Source organism: Lepisosteus oculatus, chromosome 11 (genome assembly GCF_040954835.1).
Source record: "Lepisosteus oculatus isolate fLepOcu1 chromosome 11, fLepOcu1.hap2, whole genome shotgun sequence".
Taxonomy (NCBI): Eukaryota; Metazoa; Chordata; class Actinopteri; order Semionotiformes; family Lepisosteidae; genus Lepisosteus; species Lepisosteus oculatus.
In genome coordinates this window covers 34072683-34095908 of record NC_090706.1, presented here as the reverse complement: position 1 = coordinate 34095908, position 23226 = coordinate 34072683, and the positions used below count along the sequence as shown (strand labels likewise).

Below are 23226 nucleotides of genomic sequence, written 5' to 3'. Positions count from 1 at the left end.
GGTGAAGGCCAACCCCTTGACCCTTCACTGTGAAACCATCCACAATTTCTAGGGTTGCCTCCTAAACATTAAAATTATGGGTTTTCGGCCTGCTGTCCAGAATTACCAACCCTGACCAGGTACCACTACATATCAACCTCACGCAAATTTGCCAGTGGATTGTATGGTTTGTCAATAAATTAATCCTGATACAAACATAATGTTATGTCACTTTCCTCTCTTTCACTCTTCTGTATCTGTTCCTTTGTTAGAAAGTCACTATCTTTGCAAAGAGCTGTGGCAACCTAGAGTCTATCCCAGGAATATAGGGCAAAAGGCAGAACTACACCCTGGAGGGGATTTCAGTACATTGTAGGACATCCACAGATGAGAAACACAAATTAATCTAAACACAGCATGTTTTGGGGAGGTGAGAGGAAAGCCTAGTACCTACAGGAAAAAACACACACAGGCAGGAGAAAAACATGCAGACCCTACACAGTAGACACCCCAGGCTGGAATGGAACCCAGGACCCAAGAGCTGTGAGGCAGCCCCACAAACTGCCCTGCCTTCAGGCCATTCACATATATAGTATAACTTACAAAACATGCTTCACATTCCAAATTTATTTTGGGAAACAATCTGGTTGTGGAAGCCATTGTAGCGTTCTTACTTGGTTACATATAAGCTTTAGTATTCAATCTAACCCTTCTTAAGAAACCTTATAAAAAATTTTTCGTAACAGATAAACTAAAAATGTTCCTTTTTAGTTTCAGCAACTCACAACTAAGTCAAGAACTTCCACAAGTATGACCACTTTCCTGTGTAATACTGGGGACCCTTTTATTATATGCATAGAAATGCTTTGAAGTGTCACACAATCGATTCACTCCATTTCTGTCCGCAGTTGTATTTATGGAAAGAAGCATTTTGGTTCGGAGCGATTGTGCTACTGCGTCTGCTTTTCATAACGGGGTTATTTTTTATTTCTTTTTAAGGCACCATCTCTGGCATTCATCATATCCCTTTCTTGTCTGTCATACTATCGTGCCACTTTGAGAATTGGATTTGCTTGTATCGTCAACAGGAGGAAAATGAATTTCCACTGTCTACGCCATCACTTCTTTTCAGCCGTGGTTGTATTGATTATTTTGCGTGGCAGGGCACGCCACACCGCCCCCTTTTCTGTAAGTTTGAGCCCTGCCTCTCCTCGTCGCGCTTGCGCAAGGCGCTGTGCTGTGAGCAGGAGGAAAAGACAGGAGTGGATTCGCAGTATTTCTCTATTCTTGAAAACGGAGAAAAATATTGCTTTGTGTGAAACGAAATACCCAGTGCAGGATAAAGTTTGGGGATAGAATTATTCGGTATCAATTAAATAAATAAGGTGGGTTGCATGATATGTTTTAATAGACTTACTGAGTCGATAGAAATTGTTTACTGGCAGGCATAATTACAATCTATGTAACGTAATGCAATAGAGACAGTTACAGTATGTTAATTCCTTAAACATTTACAAATATTTTTTGTATTTAAGTTATAATTGCAGTATTTTACATTTCGATTTAGTTAGTTTGGATTTGAAAAAAAAATCAGGAAGCTAATACATTAATTTCCGTATAGTAGAGTACTATTCATATGGTTAACATTACGCATTTTTTCGAAAATATTTCCGATTTAGTTAACATTTTATGGTAACATTTCCAATTTGTAATCGTTAATTATTTTAAAATGGCCAACGTGCCAACCGTGTAATGATATGCTGTCAGTATTAATATTTAATAACTGTTCCACATGCGCACTAAAATAATTTAACATTAACCGAAAACACTTGTAAATACGTGCCATGTACAGTTTTTTAATTGTCAAGCTGTTTTTAGCTTGAAGCTAGTTCGTTTAATATTCGTTTTTCTTATTTTGTCCGTCCAAAAGCAGTGTAGGTGACGCATGCTTTGGAATACGAAAATGATGTAAAGAAGAACATACTGTATAGCGTGTCTATGACTGGACCCTCACCGGAGACACACGATAAGTCTTTCCTTAATCCTTCGCTGCTTTCGAAAGAAATATAATGCTTTATGCCTAAATAATTGGAAAATACAGCCAGACAACCCAAAGATGCCGAAAAAGTGGTCTGCAGGAACGCCGTACCACAGCCTTTCCGCCGTAATGTTGATGCTAGTGTTGCCCAGGTGCATGTTGTCTATCCGGGCTAATAAGAGCATGGCGAGCAAGGACGACTATTACAGCGCTACCGTGAACGTTTCCGTCCTGGACTCCAAAGGGAACCCTAAGCATATACTGACGAAGGACGACGGCAGGTACGGACAGAATTCCCGCAAAGCCGAAGCCAAAGGGGTAGTAATTGCACCCGCGGCCATCCACGGAGGTGAGTTTCTGCATCAGCTACTCGTTGGGTACATGTATATACCTATTAATTACACTGTTACAGAGTAACTGCACATCTGCAAGGAATATTTTGTATCGCCATAGTTTTTGTTGGTAAGAATAACAATGTTTCTCATCTAGAGAATCCTGCGGGTTATAAAGGCATCGTCCCATCCCGTCCGAAGTGGGGTTGCAGTTCTAAAGCTTGTTTTATGAATTCAGGAGTAAACCCGCTACGTTTCCATGTTTAAGAAATGCTAGATGATCAGACGTGTACATATCTTTGTTTTTACACTAAGGGAAGTCAAGAGAGTGTATTTTTGTGAGACTTTATAATAATCGCGGCAGGCTTGGTTTTCACGCTTTATTTTCTAGCCCGTTGAAGACAGGTCAAACTGTGTTGGGCTTGAACTGTCAGAATCCGAGATCTGTAATCATTAACATACACTAGTTGTATTCAAAGAGTACGTACAGTAACTTGTATTCTTGTTTAATGACAAAAATCAATTCAAATTCTCTGATGTTTGAAATCCCCGAAAAGGAGAAAGAAAAACACGGAAATTCTTGTAGCCATCTTCTGGTGTGTGAGCATCCTGTGTTTTTTCTTTTTTTTACTTTTAAACCGCGAAATTAACATCTGGTTGTTCCTTTGAAACCTCGATTTAAACAAAATTAATCACTCTAACCTACTTTTCAAAACTTTGCCGAGGCCGTAATTTATGGTAACTTTAGGGTTGTTTTTTGTTTTCAGCCCTTGAAGCACAAATGGGAGCTTTAAAATATAGTATACTATATTTGACTGGCATTTTTGTTGTCAAGCGTTGACTTAACAGATAAAACGTTTTTATAAAAAAAAACATGTAAATTACTTTATTTGAGGAGCAATACGTGTAAACAGTTTTGATCCCTAAATACTTTAAAGAAATATTGTAACGAGTGATATAATTCCAAATTTTATATTTTTCAAAGATCTATTTCAAAGAGTGTTTAGACTTTTATGGTTTTCTCACTTGTTTTTCTCTTTTGTGTATATGTGCAGTGTAAACATCCCCCCTTTTGAGACACATGTGATCCAAGATTGTTTGTGACAAAATCATTTAAAAGTTTAAAACAAGTACACCAGAACTAAGTAATTAACTGTTTAATTGCCATACTTCTAACCGAGCTCTTAACCGAGATTTTATAGGTGTCTTTAATGAAGTGTTATTTCATTAAAATAACACATCATTAAAGTGAACTGTGAAGGATATCCCGAAAAATCCTATAGGCCTGTATGACTAGGAATAAGAATCGAAATGTTTAAGGTAATTATTTGACCACTTGAATCAAATACTTGAAGACATTCTGCCTTTCAGGAAATGAGTTCAAGATCACTGACACAGTTGTAGGTTTCAAACCTTGTGGATGTTAAAGCATTTTTCCATTACGTTTGACATGTTTTGGGAAGTAACCTAAGCCTTAAATATTAGTCACTCTCAAAATGAAACTCAGAGGTCAATACAAATTTTCACCACTGCTCCAGTGCTTTCTTGCTTGTAATAACGTGATCTGGTGATATCATGGTGCAGTGATTTTTCTTAAAGAAAATGTTTGATGTTGTAGTCCTCTAAAACATAATCCCCATAACTTGAGATTCATCTCACTCTGTCTATGCTACAAATATGAATATTTTAAAGTATCTTTCTTATATTTCTTTTACCCAGTATTTTCTTACTAAAGCTCATCTTGGTCTCTAAAACTGATAAAACTACATGGTACTGTATATGACTAAGAAGCAGTGCACGTCTGAACTGTTCTGTCTCATCTGGGATAAAGTAAAAACATGACGTAATTAAACTGGTTCCTCATGGTTAGGCAGAAGCAGCTGGTTCATCTCAGGCCATTATTGTGCTTCTTATGACTAAACTGTAGTGGAAGCAGTAAGTGGATCTACTCCTGCTTTTACATTGTGGGCTTGTAGGCTGGAGCTCTTGGTTGTTTTCTTGTTGAAATATTAATAGTAAAAACAACCGATTGTAGCTATCCTGGGGAGCCTTCCAAGAAATTAATTTAAAGTTTTCTGTTGCTGCATAATCATTTCCTTCAGTGTTGGTTACAGCATATTAAGTAATCCATTGATGGACAAAAAGGTTTTGTTATCATTCAGTATATTTGACTGTGGATAAACATGATCAAGGGCAACTTTTAATTAGGTTAACTGTATTTGTTATGCTGTGATTGTTTTATAGAAGTGTAAATTAAAATTTTGACTCATCTCTTTTTCAAATGTAAGATTTATGTATTGATGGTAAGTATGTCTATAGCTTTGTTGTGCCAATTGGTATGTTCCAGATAAAAAAAACGCAATGCACTTATTTTTTAGCCCCTGTTTTGTCATGATGTGTCATAATTGTCAGTGTGACAGCAACCGAAATAACTGAATTTACTGAAGAAGGTATACACTGCAGATGAGCGCTACTGTTCAGAAGCAAAGGGAGGTTACATTTTGAATCACTATAATTCCCAGATAAGCTGAATGGCCTCCTCTGATGTGTAGCCTTTTTCATGAGCTTATCTTTACATCCCTCATAGAGATAACATTTCCTGTTTTATAATATAGCCTTCTACTAGCAGTGTCCTCTTTAAGTATGACGGCAATTGATGTTTCCGCCCTTGAATGTGTTACCATGCAGCAGTTGTACACTTTTCTGTTTTGCTCTGTTCCTGTCTGTAAGGACAGCATCGTTGCTGTCATTGTGGTGAGATAACTTTTATTTCCTGGCTGTCGGCAGCACTTTGAAAAAGGAGATTCTTGGTTTTCAGGGGTGTGAAGAAATTAGTAATAAGGAAATCAGAGTGGTAAGAACCTTCAAAACTCTGTATTGCTCTGTCAAAGATTCTAATAGGAGAATGCACCTGTGTTCTGAGAATACCATCTAATTGTATGGAAGTAGTGTATGCTGATTTATCAGGCTACAGAAGTACTCTCCCGAGTTATACGGCTATCATTCTAAAAGCGGACCAATACATTTGGATATTAATATTTATATTGTGATTTTTTTAAAGACACTTCTTTGCTCAGGCAAGAAAACAATTAAGTAAATATAGGGATTACAGTATTTGTTCACTGGAATGTCTTAGCTTTCACATTCTATAAGATAAATAAACAAACCATGTATTAAAATAAAATCTTATGAATGCCACCACATTGTTTCAGATCCAGGGTGCCAGTACTTTTGTAGCTAGTTGGCTTAGGTATTAAATTTTACTCCGGACGTAATAACAATTACTGTGTAGTGAATGATCCACACTCTCAAAGCATACTAATGTCTTACACACACCACTAACCAAAAATTCTTTTTGCAGCAGATGCACAACACATTAATTATAACTTTCTTTTTGATCATAGGTCTTTCCCAAATTATGCCAAGCCTCCAGTGTGCCTGTGAGCACTCCTGGCTAAATAAAATCTGTTTGATCATTGAATGTAGTGAACCATAGGGCAGTTAACAGCCCTACTGATGGAACTGGGACCATTACTTGAAGTTTAATTAGGCAAAAAAACATTGAAGACACTGGCTCAATTCTTTGCCCAGTCTAGCATGGCTAAATGTCTAGGATGCAGCTCCTACTTTGGCTAAGCATCCATGAGAAATAAGCTGTATTCATGGTACAGCACTGCTAATCTTATTTGGTGCTTCTCTTGACTAATGACCCTGAATGCCATCTGAGTTTTTGTGTTAGGAAGAGGAAGTTTCCAAATACAGCTGAAATGAATCTGACACAACATTTTGATGAGTTTGGAGTCAATCATCTGACTCCTATGCCACCCCATATAATTAATAACATGAATAGTGAGATGGTTTACACCCAAATATTCATACATAATGTCTTCTTGTTCTCCATAAAATAACTATGAAATAAAGATACCCAAAATCATCTTCAGCACAACACACTGCCTGAGTTGGGATGTAATTCTGTGCGTGTTAAGACAAATAGGTTGGTTCCAGACCTTGTAGGGACCCTGCGGTTTTCTGAGCGGATCATTCAGTATAAGCTTTTGCCTGCAGTGAGCCCTGCCAGAACCCTTGAGATTTGAGCACACCAGTTCCATGTGGTTGGCTGACCAGTATCTGGCAGTGTGATCACAAGTTTTCTTGTTCTAGAGTTGACACTTCTGCTTGGCTGTTTCTGTTCTTATTTGGAAACATAAGAAAAAACAAAAAGTCTGCAAACAAAGGGAAACAAGATCCATGTGTTACATTAGTAATCATGTTGCCCCAATTTTGAGTATTTACCATTTTAGTATACTCTGTTTTCTGTCCAGTCCAAGAAAACACTTGAATTTTCTTGAATGCTTACAAACTATAATTTGAGAATTAATCTTTAGCAAGGAAGTATATGCTCTGTTTGTGTCCATCATTTTTGTTTACAGAATTCATGATTAAGCAAGACGTAGCTCTTTAAGATTATCTGAGTCATCATTACTCATGTAATTTTATTATGACGGATGCTTTCTAATAATTCTTTTAAGGTAAATATGTTATTTAAAAGGGTTTGGTGCGTGATTCAGGCTCTCGGAAGAATGGGACCGGGCTTGTGAGTTCAAGAATGGGAAGACGCCCTTGAAACGTTAATATGTCCTCAGGCCAGTTCATGGCCTGAGGACTTAAATACAGAAACTGGAACACATTTTTATCAATAGGTGTTAATGTGGTTTTTAAGTTGTATTTATATGCATTTAAATATAGTCAAAAACAACATGTTTTTTCTTATTTGGTATATTTTACATGGTGTAAATCAATGTTTCATATTTTGTTAATCAAACCTTATTCCAGTGGCGATATGGAACTTTTCTGCTAGCATTCTGACTACTGTATATTTGGAAAATAACTTTTTTCAGACATTTTGTTTTCTAACTCAGTTGCCACAACTTGAGATTGAATTTTTCATGGAAAAATTGTCACAGGTAATTCAGTCTGCCTTGATACCCCGATTTCCAAAATTGTTTCCTTTAAAACTCACAATCAGAATTACTGGTTTGGGCTGCCTACATAGACTGTAGAAACAGCATAAGCACTATCAATCTAGAGCACTGGTGATGGAGTACTTCATTTATGTAATTTAGTCTACTGTGTATTGAGTGTTTTTCTCTGTAATATTAAGGAGTGCAACAATTTCTACTTTAAACTGCCTTGTTTTGTATTAGTCCTGTAGCCTATCAATTAGTATTGTATATCTCCAAATAGAATTATGTGAATGTTATAGCATTCAGATAATCTGATGATAATGCTTTAGGGAACAATAAACATAATAAAAGGAATACTAATAAACACTTGCTGTGAAGCATAATACATCCTGGATGAACAGACAAACATTTTCACCAAGGTTGAAAAAAGTGGCTGTTAAATCAGTGTCTTTAATGTGAATTGATCACCTTCCTCCACAGGTGAAGAGCAAGGTTGCATTTGTCTTTTATCTTTTTGCTATTTCCTGTTGATACACGTTTTGCTCGAGTCATGAGTGTTGCAATACTAGCTGCCTACATAGCAGAGGACATTTCAAAAGAACCTTTCTTAAGGAGCTCTGAAAAGAATTGTGAGGACGGGGGTGTGAAAGTGTTTTGCTGAGGCATCATGGACAGAAACTGATGGCAATTTGCTAAACTTCCTCACTTGCTCAGCCAAGCAGAACTTTCATAGGCTAGTTTCACTGGGTCTGATGAGTGGTCACGAAATTAAAAATAGCATTTCACTAGTAAGAAATAAGGTCACATGCATCATGAAATAGAGCAGGAAACTGGCAAGTGATCTCAATAAATGGTTCAGCAATTACCAAAATTCTTCTGATCTGGTCTTTTAATGCATCAAGGGATGATTTAGATCAGCCCTACGTCAATGTAAACAACAAGGCTTATGAATTCATCTCTTTAAATGTATTGCTCTCGATTTTGAGACGGTTTTGCTAACAAATACTACTGGTTAACCTTGCATGCAGATTACATTGGAACATATCTGTGATGAAATGTCTGCTGCACAACCTGTATTTATTCGCTCGTACATCGCATTACATTAGTTATTACAGTAACTAGTGAGCAGGAAGAGTCGTGGGAACTCGAATGTGACAAGATGGCGGCTTACAGTACTTTCACAAAGTTCATGATTTTGTGTTGAATTTGATATTTGTAATTTTTTTTGTAAACGTCAATTAATTTATTTTGTTAACCGAGTTTTAATAACCAGTCTGGAAAATTGGGACTGCAATTTCCTTTTAAAGCACTGACTGTCCAACACCTGAATTAGAGAAAATGTCATCGTTCCTTAGATCAAGAGAATATGAGAAATCAGAGACCCATTGTTAAATGACCCTTGTACTGCTACGGAAATAATTCAGCTTCTAGAATGCTCCTAACTGATTTTCTGTTATTAATGTGGATTGGAAACTTTCACAGCACGTTTTGTAAATATTTTTTATGTTAACAGCTCCCAGGTTAACAGGATATTTAGCACAACTTTACTTTATTTTAAAACAAACTATTGTTTTCCAGAAACACTGCTGTTTGGGCAGTCATTTTGTTTTGGATTTTAAAATTGGCAGAGTAGCAATCTTCAGTGCAGTGGAGGGTTTATACTGTATTCTCATGACAGATCTGGATCAGTACATCAAAGTAATAAGCATCTGTACCAAACGGAAAATTGAGTATAGCCAAAACAGCTAAAAGATGGAATGGTTGTATATACTGTATGTGTTTTCAATTTATAAATATATTCTAAGCCTGCCTACCCGTATGTAGTATAAATTGTGCAAAGTGACGATACAGCTTTTGTAAATGCTAGTTTGGAAGAAAGAGACACACCTACTGGTCCACCCTCACTACTTACACTAGCAACTTCCTTACAGGTCTCCCATATCAGTATTGACTAGTCCCAGCCTTACTTAGGTTTTGCTTTCTGACTAGATCTAGATAGAAGTTAGTAAAGCTACTGCACCATCATTTTGATAATCATGTGCAACAGTGTAGTTTTTGTCTCCAAAAGTCAACAAAATAGAATCCCAAGCTATTATTTGACTGATGTTGTTTTTATAAAGATTGGCTGGGAACATGAAAAGCTTCCCCATGCCTTTTCTCATGATTTGAAGGACAATATTATTTATTATCAAACTGAACTGAAAATGAAGGCTAATGTTTGTTGTTACTTACCAGAGTACTTTCTCAGTAGTGCATTCTCCTGAAGTCTACTCCTAAGCACATTACAGAGTTTTATCTTGCTCATTTTCATTCACTTTGAAAATTGCAAGCATAAAACATCATCCTAGAAGTAAAGTCTGGTGCATCCATTAGTCCTAATAAAACATATTTTGAATTATTCAATGAACAATTGCCTTTGATGATGCATTAGTGTGGTGTGCTCTTTGTCCTCCTCAGAATACCATCTACATTTAAATTCAGTAAAAGTTCTTCTGAGCATTTTCAGACTTTTCACACATTTGCTGACAGGTGTCATAGGCTGAGTGTTTCAACTGAAGTGTAGAGACCGTAAAGCAGCTGCTGGAACACAAAAGTACACAAAGTTACAAAGGATGTAGGCATTCATTTTCAGGTTCTCTGTAATGTAAAGAATCGAGAGTATCATTGAACTACCTGTGTTGGAATTGAAAGAGCTTAGGAAATGCAGTCAAGTTAGATGCACCTGGGTATCTCTCACAAAGATCAGTGCTTCCTATTTTCAGTGGCTACATATGTCACCTACCCGCAAGATATTTGTAACGTTTTTTTCTGCTCTGCATTTTTTTTTCTTCAGTGCACTTAAAATGGTGATACAAACAAGTATAGGGACATGATAATAAAACTGTTGTATTGTGCTGTGTGGGACAGCACTGCTGCCATCATTTGGCATTTCTTCTAAAGCATTGAAGAATAGAGTTATGTGGAAACTGATGTGCTTGCTAACAGAAGTGGAAGGATTTAAAATACATGAGGTAGAAGTAGTTGCAAAAAATGAAGGATCTTGATCTACTCTTGCAGTTGCCTTATGAACTTTGCATATGATGGCTCCTAAAATCTTTCACGAAAAGTATTAATTTTGCCCAATGGTTTGATTTCCCCTGGGTAACCCAGAATGTAAAGCATTGAAATATAGCGTGAGTCTACCAGTAAACTTGTGTTTCCAGGATTTATTTTTTTTTGGTATTATTATGAATGTCTTGCCTCTTACGTTGTAGAACAAAAGTTACAGTAGAAGGTATTTTTGGTACCGATGATTGAAAAGGCTATATAGCAACCTTGCAGTAACAATTAAAGTGATAGCAAGCTGATATTTTAATTTACAAAGGAAGCTGCACTAAATGGATTAAGAAAAAACTGTTTGGCTGCAAAGCATTTTTTGTACAGATAAAAACCCCCCACCATTTCCTGTCAAGTAATTGTGTCATAGTTTCTATTGCTGTCCACAATCTTCTGTCCTTTCACAACATTTTTTTAATGTTAATTACCGATATTTAATGTGTTCCATCATTCACTTAATTAAAAAAAAAGTTATTTAAGTAAATAATGCAGAAGTAATAACTTTCAAAATGTGGTTGGGGGAAATACAAACAAGGCTGTAGCTGCATGGCAGTATTAGACATTTCTCTTTCTGTGAGCTTAATTAGTTGAAAGGAGAATTAGACCATCCAAAAAGATCACTTGTTCTGAATAAAACATGCAGGAATGTTAAGTATGTAATGGAGAAAGATTTTTCAGTCTTTGTACAATCGGTCAATTCCTGCAATATTTTTGTATGCAATGATTTAAAAATAAAACACCTTAAAGAGTTTAACATGGATTTAATGAAGAAGGTGAGAATGGACTGCAGGATACAATGTTTTCAGTGTCTTTCTTTCTTAAAAGCAGAATAATGATTTAAGTGTAAAAAGCCTTTGTAGAAGACCCGATTAGAGAGACCAGTGGATTCAAGCGACCATAGAAAGGAAATGTTACAAACAAGAGGAGGCCATTCAGCCCACCTAGTATTGTATTTTGAAGGATCCCTGTGTGAGAGGCCTGATGAGAAATATGTTCAATCTCGTTTTGTAACTCATTTCCTGACACACTTTCAGCTTTGCTGACAGCTTACTGTTGTCACACTTGTTTGAAACGGTACACCCAGAAAATGGCTTTGCATTTAGGTATTACTTAACTGCAGTCAGTAGCTTGTTTAGTATAAGGCCTATCTTAAACTTTAGATCATTTGCACTGATTATTTTAGATGTGGAAAGCGTAAGCTGATGCTAAAGGTGACTAAGGCATTTTAAAAGCTGCTTCAAAAATGTTTTTTTGAATGCTGGTTTATAAAGTATTTTATCTTTAAAATATGAGGTAGAAATAGAGTTAACAGTGAGCAACAGCAGGCTTTTGGAAGATTCATTAGAATTTGTTTTGAGTCATCATTGGTATTCTAAGTACTGTTGTAGCTGGGTACTGTCCCACAAAACAGGAGTACTATAGGTGCTAAGCACCAGATCAATGTGGGACACTTTTATAACACCCACACTAAAATGTGCTTTGACTGACCAGACATTTTCAGTCAAAATGTACTCTCAGATTATCTTGCCTCAGTTGAAGTGGCTTGTACTGTACCATACCCTCCTTCTATGGTTGTTCCTTAAAACAAGCTAGTGCTGTTAGAGAAATGGTGACTGTTTGGATATGGTAAGGCCTTCTCTTCTGATTTTAGCATGTATCAGTGTTATGAGTGACAATAACTATCATACCAATCCTGGATCAAGTACAGCTCCTTGATCCAGGAGCAAACAAATTCCTGACAGTTGCTTTTGATGTCAGACCTTGGAAAAAAGTCATTTTGTGAAATTAAGGGTCAGCTACTGAAGTCATAAAAACTCTCCCCTTACTGTTCAGAATAATATTAGGAGCTCTGTCAGTCTGAAATGTGCAACACTATTATTTTGGTTCAGGGTACAGAATTTCTTTGAAATGTTTTCATTTCTCAGATAACTCAATACATCTGAGTTGTTCTCAGTATATTTGAATCATACACTTCAACACTGCACCAGATTTCTAGTGTGGATCATGATTACTCATAAGGCATTCTTTGGTTTCAGTTTGAATTGAACGCGATGAGAAAAGGTCATGAGACTCCTATTTTCTGGTGAATATGCCTTGCTATTGTGAGAAAAGATTTATTTCCTGTAATTATATTTCCAGTCATATGTTTAAACAGGTAAACAGAGCACTGGATTGGTATTTGCCGTGTGCACTGTCAGCTCTTTCGGTACTGTCTTTTCTTTTTTCATATATCAACATGCTTTTAGAGCTTGCAGTGCTAAACCTGAAGTGGGATAGTCTGGGAATAAAATAGACGTACTTTGCTTTTTAGGATGTGTGACCTCAAGGTATAAATAGAATTTTAAATTAGCTTTAAAGAATAAATTATTACCCAGCTGGTATTAAATGCTGTGAGTCACTTTGAACAGGTCACCGAGCCACTTACTTTGGAAGCCATGCGATTTCAGTTTGTATTAGTAGCAGTTCCCATGAACATATTAAACATTAAAGGATTCACATTTTATGGTAATAATTGCTTCTTAATAGTATAATGTTCATATTTTCACCTAACAATATTACCATATAGAAAAATATTTAAATAAGCATGTCTTTGTCAAGTGAAATAAATAAATTGAAAGAAAAGGCTGGGAGCATTACAATGTGCTGCAACAATTTATGCAAGAAGAAAATATGGGATATTTCTCTGTTGATGTTAATGCTTGACAAGCTCAGGATGTACAAAGAGCATCTCTGTCTACTGTCGAATAAACTATGGTGCAATTCAGTTTTCCACTACATGATAAAAGCAGCCTTGCTGTCCAGGTCATTGTCACCAATGGATTGGAAGCATTCCCTCTAGATCACACGCTGCTGTACAGTAGTGCACAACAGATTCCAAGATAAGAGCATAATCTGTAAATTCTGTAGGTTATTTATTATTTAGCCATGTGCTTGCTAGTAACAGACCTGACAGCTTTGCTGTATTTTAAAAATTCTAGCTATATCTTCACAGAACTAACACAGGAAAGACAGTCCGTGCTCCAGAAATATACAAAAAAGTTCTTTCAGTTGTTTAGACTGCAGTGTAGACTAAAGGTTAAGGGTTCTAGATTCCAGTCTGTAGAGTCTTGGGTTCAAATCCCAGGTGCGATGATACTGTTGTGCTGTCTGATAATTGGGTTCCAGGTTGTCACTGTAAATGAGAATTTGTACTAAACAGACCTACCTGCTGAAATAAAGGAGTATTAATAATGAGATAGATGTCCTTACCAGAATGTGAGTACAGCAAATTACATGGTTAATTAAATATCAGTCACAACTTTCCTTGATTGTGCAATTCTGTAGCATAGTAAAAAGTCAGTTATTGTTTAGCTTTGGAGTGTTATAAGAAAGTAAAGGAATCATTTTCTATGATGATGGAAAAAGTCTTCTTTTATTTTGCACCTAAGCTTGCAACTAATAATGCTGGTACAAATGTTGCTTGTCCGTATCTGTCAGGCCATTAGTCAGCAATGGGATTATCAAAGAGAAAAGATATTATGGGCCAAATTTAGTTTTATAGAAGTAATGATTCCTTTGGCTTGATGGGCAGCTGTAAGCTTGCAGTGATGTCACTCCTCCAATTAGCTACAACTCACCTGTACTGCACTTAGGAGCCAAGAGTGAATGGCTATGGAAGATAGGAGAGCTGAAGAAGCATGTTTCTAGATCTTCATTCTCCACGTGTAGTAGAGGAGTTGACTTAATAGACAATACCAAATTTCTAGAAGTATAAAGGAATGTAAAAAAGGCATTTGGATACCTATATTCTGATATTAAAATGTCAGCATTTTTTTAATTGAATATCAGTCTGCTCTGCTTATGATGATTGCGGCATCTTTATCAATTCAGACTTGCATGGTTGGCCTGATTAATGTTACAGTGCTCCATAAAGCCTAATCTGCAAATTTCTAGTCTTACCAACCCCAGTCCAGCCATGCAGTATATTGAAAAAGTCTCAAGTATTCTGTTGTGGTACGGAGGGCTGTCTTTCATTTGCCAGCCTCTGCCTTTGGATTAGGAGGTTGTCAGAGGAAGAGAATGCATCTGGGATTCTTGTCATCCACTGTGCCGCTCAGCCTTCATTGTTAGAGGAATGCGGCTCCCCATTTTGCTTGTTAGTTTTTGTTTTCCCCGAAGGATGTGTGATAAAAGGCTTTGGATGACAACAAGTACCACACTGACAGTGCTTAAAAGGCCTCTTTTTCTCACAAATTCAGCAGTGCATGAAGAGTGGCAATGCCAGCTGCCTCACTAGGCCTTGCTCTCAAGTCTTGGGTTTCATTGGTTACATATTTCAGATGCAGAGTGTGGGGGAATTCACTGCTCTCATAACCTGCTCTCATTATTGGTGTTCTTCTGACCCAAAGTCACTTCAACACACTCGAATATTGAATAAACTTTCACAAGTTGCTTAACTTATTATATAAGTTAACAGTATTAGTATTATAGGTTTTTTGTCTTCCAACCAAGCAAAGTGGGCAATTATAAATTTTGCAAGAATGTTTATAAAATTATCATGTAAAACTCTTGCAGATTTGTGACCCAGGAACCCTAAGAGTAATTGGTTCTCGTCTTTACACAGTACATGGATAAACGTCCCGCCGCAGTTCTTTAGTATGGTCATGTTGTTGATTAAAGGGATTATTCACTTTACATTCCAGCAGCAGTATTTAATCTTTTGCTTCCACCAGGAACCATGTTAATTAAGATAAATGAATCCTGAAACAGATTGAGTGCCCTGTTATCTAATTCCCTGCATGTGTAGCTATCTGTTACAGAAAATAATGCATTTCTCATAAAATTTTCCACACAGGCCCATGTTAGGTTTGAATTCTGGAACACTGTAGTACAGTTAAACTGTACTTTCTGAAATGCCATGGGCTACCTGGTACATTTCAGCTTTCTCTATTTTCTGTGCTGGCTTTGTCAATAAATCGTTCAGAAATACATAAGATAGAAAGCACAATGTTTTTAAATGTATTCTTATGAAACCAGACCTGTTGCTGTCATCTATGGCATTTCAGGTGGTGAGAATTATGAAATAGTGCATGCCTCATTATTAAATTGAGCTCACCTTCTGGACAGTCAAGAAATCTAAGTCTCAGTGGCCTCAGTGACCATGAAGCTGGTGACTGCAGGGTGACTGGTCAGTACAAAGTGTTGGGGACAAAGGGGTTGTTTGTGAAGCAGTTCCTGGAAAGACTATTGGACTATAGTCTTGCTTTAACCTTGACCAGTGAAGTCACTTCTTTTGGCAGTCAGTAGTTGTGATTGTAATTGTGATTATTAATCAAACTGCACCTAATTTCTTCCCAGTAATTAAAACATGTCAGCTTCAGGAAACTGACCACCAGGAAAATTGCAAATTATGGTTTTGAATTTACATTTTACACAGGCAGGGAAATTGGCAAATTGTGTGTAGTACCTCTGTTCTTTTTTTGTGTGCATACATGTATAGAGCAAATACATTTTAATGTTTAGATGTGTTATGCCTTGTTTTATAGACACTTATTTTTAACTTTAGAAAGAGATTGAAGGTGATTGTGGCACTGAAACCAGTTAGGCACAGAGCTAGCTTGTACCATGACATTCTCACTTCTGTTCTTGGCTTTAGCCAAGATTATACACTCCACATAGTATTCTTTCTCTAAAACAAGCAAGAATTGCAAACACCTAAAATAACATGCAGTTTAGTCCCTGCATGTTATACTTTGAAGGGAAAAATGTTAATAATACTACAGCTCCTGTAGTATCTCCTTAAGCGAATCAATTATTCTGACCTTCTGCTATACTTGCTTGATATTAAGCCATTCTTGCATCCAGGATAAATGCTACTGTGCTTTACATTTGCTGGAATACGCAAAAGGATTATGGCCTGCTTGCTCTAGATAATAGATCAACTGGCAGTCAGTAAGTCTTACTGCATTTATATAAAAAATGCTTTAGTGAGTGCATTTAAGATAGAAGAGATTTTCTTTTAATGCTAATTCACAGCAACAATGAAGAGCAGGCCTGTCTCATTTGGGTGATTCAGTGGTACGCCCGATGTAGGAAAAAATAATCATGTAATGTTTGATTGTTACAAGGCTGCATGTTTTTCACTGCCTCTAGACTTTTTTTTTCCTGCAAAGAGCTCATTGCCTCTGAACTCTGCAGTTCCTCCTTGTCATCGCCTCCTCCTTCCTGCGGCACAGTTTTTTTCTTTTTTCTCTTTTTTTTTCTTCTTCATGCAGCCTTCTCCTGTTTCCTGGGTCTGAAGACTCCAGCTGCTCTTGACCATGACGTAAGAGCAGAGTCTCTTCCTTCCCACTTGCACTGCATATAAGAATTCCATTAGCTTAACACCTTAGGGACTGAATCTCTAAGATTTCTGGAAAACCCTTGTATTCAAAACATATTTTGAAGCATTTCTATTGTCCGTTGTTTGTTTTTAGTTCTTTGCAGCACCTTGTGTGTCCTGAGATTAAAACTCCTATAATCCTTCCTGATTATTTCTATTCAGTTATAATACCAGTTGTCTGAATATTATGGTATTTACACTTAAGAGGAAAAGCAAATGCATTCCTGATGCTTTCACAGGGATGATATGCTGAAATAACTATTCTATAACTATTCTTTATGTCATCTTTGAAATAAAGATCCTGAGAAGAACATGTCATGAAAGATACAGTACAGTATGTTCATATAAAGTTTGAGAAGGTATGTGTTCTCAAAAACTAGTCCTGTGCCATTTGTTTCCGACTGGGAGATTCTGTTACAAGGCTAAAATGGTACTGGATAGAACCCGCATTGTAATTCGAGTAGATGTGTTGCTATTCAGTCTGCTTTTCAGACCTTGTTTGCCTGGACTCAGTGGTTCCGTGACCAGAAATATAGCCTCCTTGTGTTAAATTCCCTCTCCGAGACTTGATCTTGTGGCCCTGAATCATGCCACTGTCGGGCTTGCACAGGCTACGTTTTGACCAGAGCCCAGAGCCCAGAGTGCTGACTGACTTTGTTGCTGCTGAGAAAAACTGACACGGATGTGACCCCTGTGAATATTGTTGAAGAGCAGCTGGGGAAAAATGCTTGTGAAAATGCTGCCTTTGTGACCTTTATGCTTCCTTTCCTTTAAAAAACTGACTGACACAGACCTATTAAACTTGAAACCCATCATGTTTCAAAAACTGTGAGCCTATAAAAAAAACAGCTAGCTTACAGTATAACAGAAGCATTATCAAACGTTTGTCTTTCATTAACGGTTTATCGGAGTGGGAGATTTCTGCCCCTCAAGTGCCTCACCCTTTTTCCAACGCAGTTGAATGCTACAACTGGTGTTTATCCAACCTGCTTTCGTTAAATGTCTTTTAACTGCCATTAGCTGTCTGGTGTAGTATGTGCTTGCAACAAGAGGCAGCAAACCTTTTTTTCCATGGAGTTGGGTTTGTCAGTGTTGAGTCAAACCTCTAACTCTCTGCATGCTTCCACACAGGATACTACAAAATAGACCCTTGAAACTGATAGCTTACAGATGGAGTGCTATCTTTCCGTCATGCATGATATATCATTACCTTATATGTCCCATTAAAGCAGCTGAGGCAATTTTAGTGCTTGTCAGTGAACCAAAAAGCAGCGATTGCTGCCTGACGAAGGCAGAAGTGTTGATATGGAAAATGTCTCCCCTATGGAAGAACACTGACCTGCAACAGGCACACGAACTCAAAATATTAAAGCAACCAAGTACAAAAAAGAACAGGGGATGTCCCCTTTTTGAACCTTGAGGCACATCTGTTTCTAGCTTGATTCATGGTTCTTGAATCAATTGTTTTAAATTGTGTAGGCTCATTTATAAGCAACAGCTTACAAGTGTTACAAGAATTAGTTGTTTAAATGTACTGCAGGCTTTACTTCCTTGTTTGTCTGCGTATGTTTCTTGTTTCTGAGCATGTTGCTTTCAGAAAAACGTAGATATTGCCAATATCTAATGGACATGCCAAGAAATGGAATATGGCGTTTTTGCTTATTATTGATTTTCTTGCATTAAACTACATGCAGAAGTTAAGATTTGTAATGGGAACTATACTCAAACATACTGGTTACATAATATTTCAGAAATTATTATACTTTTGTGACAGATTACTTCAGAGCTTATTTGATGTTATTATTGAAGTATGTTGCATTGACATGGTGGATCCATTGCATAAATATGATGCTGTATTATCCATCCATCCATTTTCTAACCACCGTTTCAAGTTCAGGGTCATGGGGGAGCTGGCAAGCAATGGGCACAAGGCTGGGCACAGCCTGGGTGGGATGCCAGCCCATCGCGGGGCACAGACAGTCATGCATACACCCACACCAGGGTGAATCTTCCCAAAGGCCAATTAACATACTGTACCAGTATGTCTTGGGACTGTGGGTGTAAACCAGAGCCTGCAGAGGAAAAACATGAGAACACTGGGAGACTATACAAGCCCAGAGACCCAGCACTGTGAGACAACAGTGCTTACCAGTGCGCCCACACTGTATTATATAATATACTACAACAGTATAATAAACTGCATTATAATATTAAAGTTTAAGGTTCAAAAAGGGGGACGTGCCCAGGTTTATTACTTGGTTGCGTGAATATTTTTAGTTCTTGTGTGTGTTACAGGTCAGTATTATAGTTTCTAGTTTCCATGGGCCATACAGTCTTATTCAGTAGGTCATGAGTAGTACACTACTGTATTTAGTTTACTCTATTTTATGTTTTCTTGTCTGATGACTGATTGTGCTAAAGGAAAACTATGTAAACCCCATCCATTCCTGACAATCCTGTTCATAATGTGATGCAGCCCACTGTGAATGAGAATGGAGATCAAGTTGCACAAGTGCAGAAGTGGCAGAAGCCCAGAATGCTGCAGAAATGCAAATCGCCATTAATGTCACAGCAGCCATTTTAACATTTTCCATTGCAGACCAAACTTATTATTTTTAGTTGTTTTTTTTCACAGACTGGAAGATGGTAAAGTGTTATCAGCCATAAAGTAAAATATATGCAAGTAATGACTATGGTTTTAAGATTCCTTTTTCTGTTTGAAAATAAGCAGATTATTGATTCAGGGAATGAACATGAGATTCTTTACTGTAGCACAGAGTAGACCACTTATGTGGGCAAACCGGTATGTACAGTATGGATTACGTGTGTTCTTCAGGCAGGAGCTGTACATACTTATATCTGTGATGTGTACTGTAAATGTGGGAATGATTAATCTTTCAAATGTTTGACCTCTTGCCTTTCGCTGACCTCAGAAAGACTTTCTAATCCCCCTGTTCAGTGTGAGCAAAACTTTTTGACACACACACTGTAAACACAGGGCTTCCAGGCTTCTTCCCACTTCTCTTTTAATTGTAGTCCTGCATTTCCACAGACTCCAGGGAGCAGCTGTGAAGATGAAGCTTAGCAGGGTTTAATTTTCCTGAGAACAAAGTGTAGTGGGATTTCACAACAAAGAGAGTTCTTAAAGTAACCTTAGGTGCAGTTTTGACCTAATCAGTATATGCAAAATAACTATACTGTCATGCTGCAGGCTTTAGAGAGTGAATAGTAAATGCTGTGAATGTATATTTGAAGAAAATAGAAGACTTGAAACTGTCAGACTTTTAGAAGAGTCAAATGAAATATAGTGTAGCAGTTGTTAAAGTTTCCAATTAGTGGAAGCCTATGTTGATTAATTGTAAGGTCAGTTTTCTTCCTCAGAATTTTATAGTAGGCAGGTATACTGGGCTACACTGGTGGGTCACATATAGGAAAAATATTCCAAAATTGTCTTATGAACTGCTATAGTGATTGATTTCAAAGCTGTCATATTATGTTAATCATGCATCATATAAATGCCCCAATCATTTTTAACCCAAATAATTTTTGGGTCATTTCCATTTTCTGGAAACATGGCCAGTCACACTGTTTGACCAATTAACTCCTGCCTCCCATGCTTCTATCCCCAATAAGGTGAAAATGTGCGAAAATAGGGGTCCTGTTTGAAGCAAGATGATCACCTGATGCCCATTTATTTTTTTCATTGTTGAAACAAGCCCTAACAGAAGCAAAAAGGGGGGAAATTTCCAGGAGCATGAATAGTTTAACCAGCAATGTACATGCTCAACAAGTAGAATCTTGTATCTATCAGAGTTTTGTGTTTTTGAACTGCTGTAGTAAACGTCTAATCTTGTGATAATGACACACTAGTTTTTCTGTTCAGGAGGGAAATTACAAATATTTTACACTAGAATTTTTATTTTCTAAATAATAAGAAAGTTTCAAATGCAAAATTAAACAATAAAGAAGGCAAATACTCCAACAGTCACACGAAACTAATCTGTGCAAAACGTAGATTCAAATGTTGCTATTGTATAGACAAAAGCCATGACAAAATAAATTACATCATCCCTGAAGCTTATTGTATTAGAATTAGAGTTTTTTTCCTGTAACTGTCCTCTTACGTTCCTACTGTATGTCTTACCTTTTTTGTCTGTTTTTGTTTTGTCTGACAGTTGCAGACCGACAGGGCTGTGATCCTCAGACTCATTTCATTGTCCCACCCAAAACAACACACTGGATCGCACTGCTCCAGAGAGGAAACTGCACCTTCAAGGAGAAAATTCTGAGAGCAACCTCCTTCAATGCCTCTGGCGTAGTCATCTACAACAACTCATCCAAGGAGGACACAGTGACCATGGCACATGAAGGTAGGCACAAGTCAATGACAAAACTGTTCTGTACCGCCCTGTTAACCACTGTTTCTTTTTAAATAACATTAGCAAGGAATTAAGTAATATAGTGAATTAAGGAAGGAATTAGGTAAGTGTTTTAGAAATAGAAGGGATGCCACAGCACTAGCTATTCTTAGTTTAACATCTAGTTATAAAAAAGTTTTTTTATGAATAGAAAGCATGTACTGTAAGTGTAATTGTGCTTTAATTATCACTATCTGCTCAATTTATCGTTTTATACTGAATGTAGTAGTAGTTTGATGCTGTGAGCAGCACTGACCACTGCAGTACGAATCTCCTGAGCAGCTCAAGGACGTGTTACAAGCCTAGCCACATAGCCCTGGGATGCTGGAATTGAGCCATTTTAGTATTAACAATATCAAATTACACTGCAGTACAGATAATGGTTCTAACCACTTGCCTATAAACCATATAATTGTGCAGAAGTGTCATACTGTTCTTGTATTTAATGTTAAACATACTAGTAAAGAAACAGTGTCTTATATTTTGTAGTTCTGCACTAGCGTACTGCATCCACATAAGAACAAGGCCTTTTTATCAACGAACGTGTTGCAAGATTGTGTGGCAAAGTGGCCATTCATTAACATTTTTATAAGGTTATTTCAGGAGTAGCAGTTGAAATTGAAATAGATGTTGCATGAATCTTCATTTATGGACTAAATTGCTTTAAACATTTATAGCTTTCAAATGATAGAGTCAGCAGATTTGTTTTTACTTGTATTTCAATTAGTGAAAAGTTAAATGTTTCAATGTTATTGTAAGAGTTAACCGTTATTCTACAGGCTGACAAATGATCAAGGTTTAGCTGCAGGATATTATTAATATTTACAAGAGTTGCAGGATTTTTTCTAGTAATTTAATTTTCTCTTATACTGTCTTAGTACTGTATTTCTAGGTTTATTGCTCTGAAAAGTGCTTTATCTTTACAATGTCAGCATCATTTATATTATTCCTACAGATTAGTTTGAACAATTGCTATCAAACTCATTTTTTAGATGCTCCCATGTTTTTGCAACACCTGTCCATAAGTAACTGTGAAAACAAATTCAGAAGAAGTAGACTTGGGCTGGGGAAATCTGTTGGTGAACTGAGAAAACAGTGTAGTGTAAAATAAAGCCTTTTTCCTTGCCATTTTCTATAGATAGTTCTGCAGAAAGGTCACCATCAAGTTGGTTTTTGGTCTCTGTGATTTCCCCTGCGTTGTTTTTATCTTCTATCTTTTTTTCACTACTGTCAAGAAGAAGTGTTACAAGTTCTGCTGTTATAACTATGCTGTTTGTGTTGTAGAATCAAAGCACCTACAGTAAGTGTGTTGCACTGAAAGAATGAAATGTAGGGACTGAACAAAGCTGCAACCATTACATGAAAAATTGTTTTTTTTTCATCTGTGGGAAGCAAGTGAGTCATGACTTTCCTGTCACAATCAGACCGACGGAAATTTAAATATAGAAATGTCTGTGGGTATTTTATTTGGCCATTTTCTGTGTTGAAGTTTCTGTATTGAAAGTTCTTTCTTTTAATGTGCATCTTTTTATTTTCTGCAAACTTTAAATATGTAGTCAGTATCTTTTTGCATGAATGGAGAGGAGGGATAACCAGTCTGGTGGAGAATGTCTGGTGAGTCAGTTGATAGAGAAATTTACAGGGGATATAGTGAGAGATGAGGGACTGGAGAATTCTTCAAGTAGTCTCACTTGATTTGACATGATTTGTGTCCTCCTGACATCATCATTAGTTTTCACCTGTGACTCCAAACAAACTGAACCACACTTGAATTTATACCAAATGCTCAAATGAACTTGGTGTGAAAGGACCACTCATGATCCTTGCAGGTCCCTCTTGTTAAAAACTTTCTAATGTAAAGGCAGCAAGAATATATTTTCTCTTAAGCATGGTCTCAAGAAGTATATGACCATGGACTCGTTGTGTGAGCATATATTGCCCATTTTAAGGTCCGACAGCACCTACTTATTGGCACAAAGTCTCCAACCACAAAAACGTTAGACTGGGGCACAGATCTCTTCCTTCTGTTTGGCAAAAT

The 23226-nt window shown here is 37.0% G+C and overlaps 1 protein-coding gene across 4 annotated transcripts in view; it reads left to right on the top strand.

Annotated features, from left to right (window-relative positions):
• Positions 1 to 1182: 1182 nt before the first annotated feature.
• rnf130 (ring finger protein 130) overlaps positions 1183 to 23226 on the top strand; it is a 62429-nt gene continuing 40385 nt past the window's right edge. For 2 of the 4 annotated variants that reach the window (XM_006631898.3, XM_015349902.2), the window contains exons 1-3: positions 1183 to 1364; positions 1910 to 2366; positions 20946 to 21140. In XM_006631898.3, coding sequence (XP_006631961.2) covers positions 2096 to 2366; positions 20946 to 21140 — 466 coding nt within the window. In that variant the 5' untranslated portion in view covers positions 1183 to 1364; positions 1910 to 2095. The remainder of the gene's footprint in view (positions 1365 to 1909; positions 2367 to 20945; positions 21141 to 23226) is intronic. The other 2 variants (XM_015349901.2, XM_015349900.2) reach the window with 2 other exon arrangements.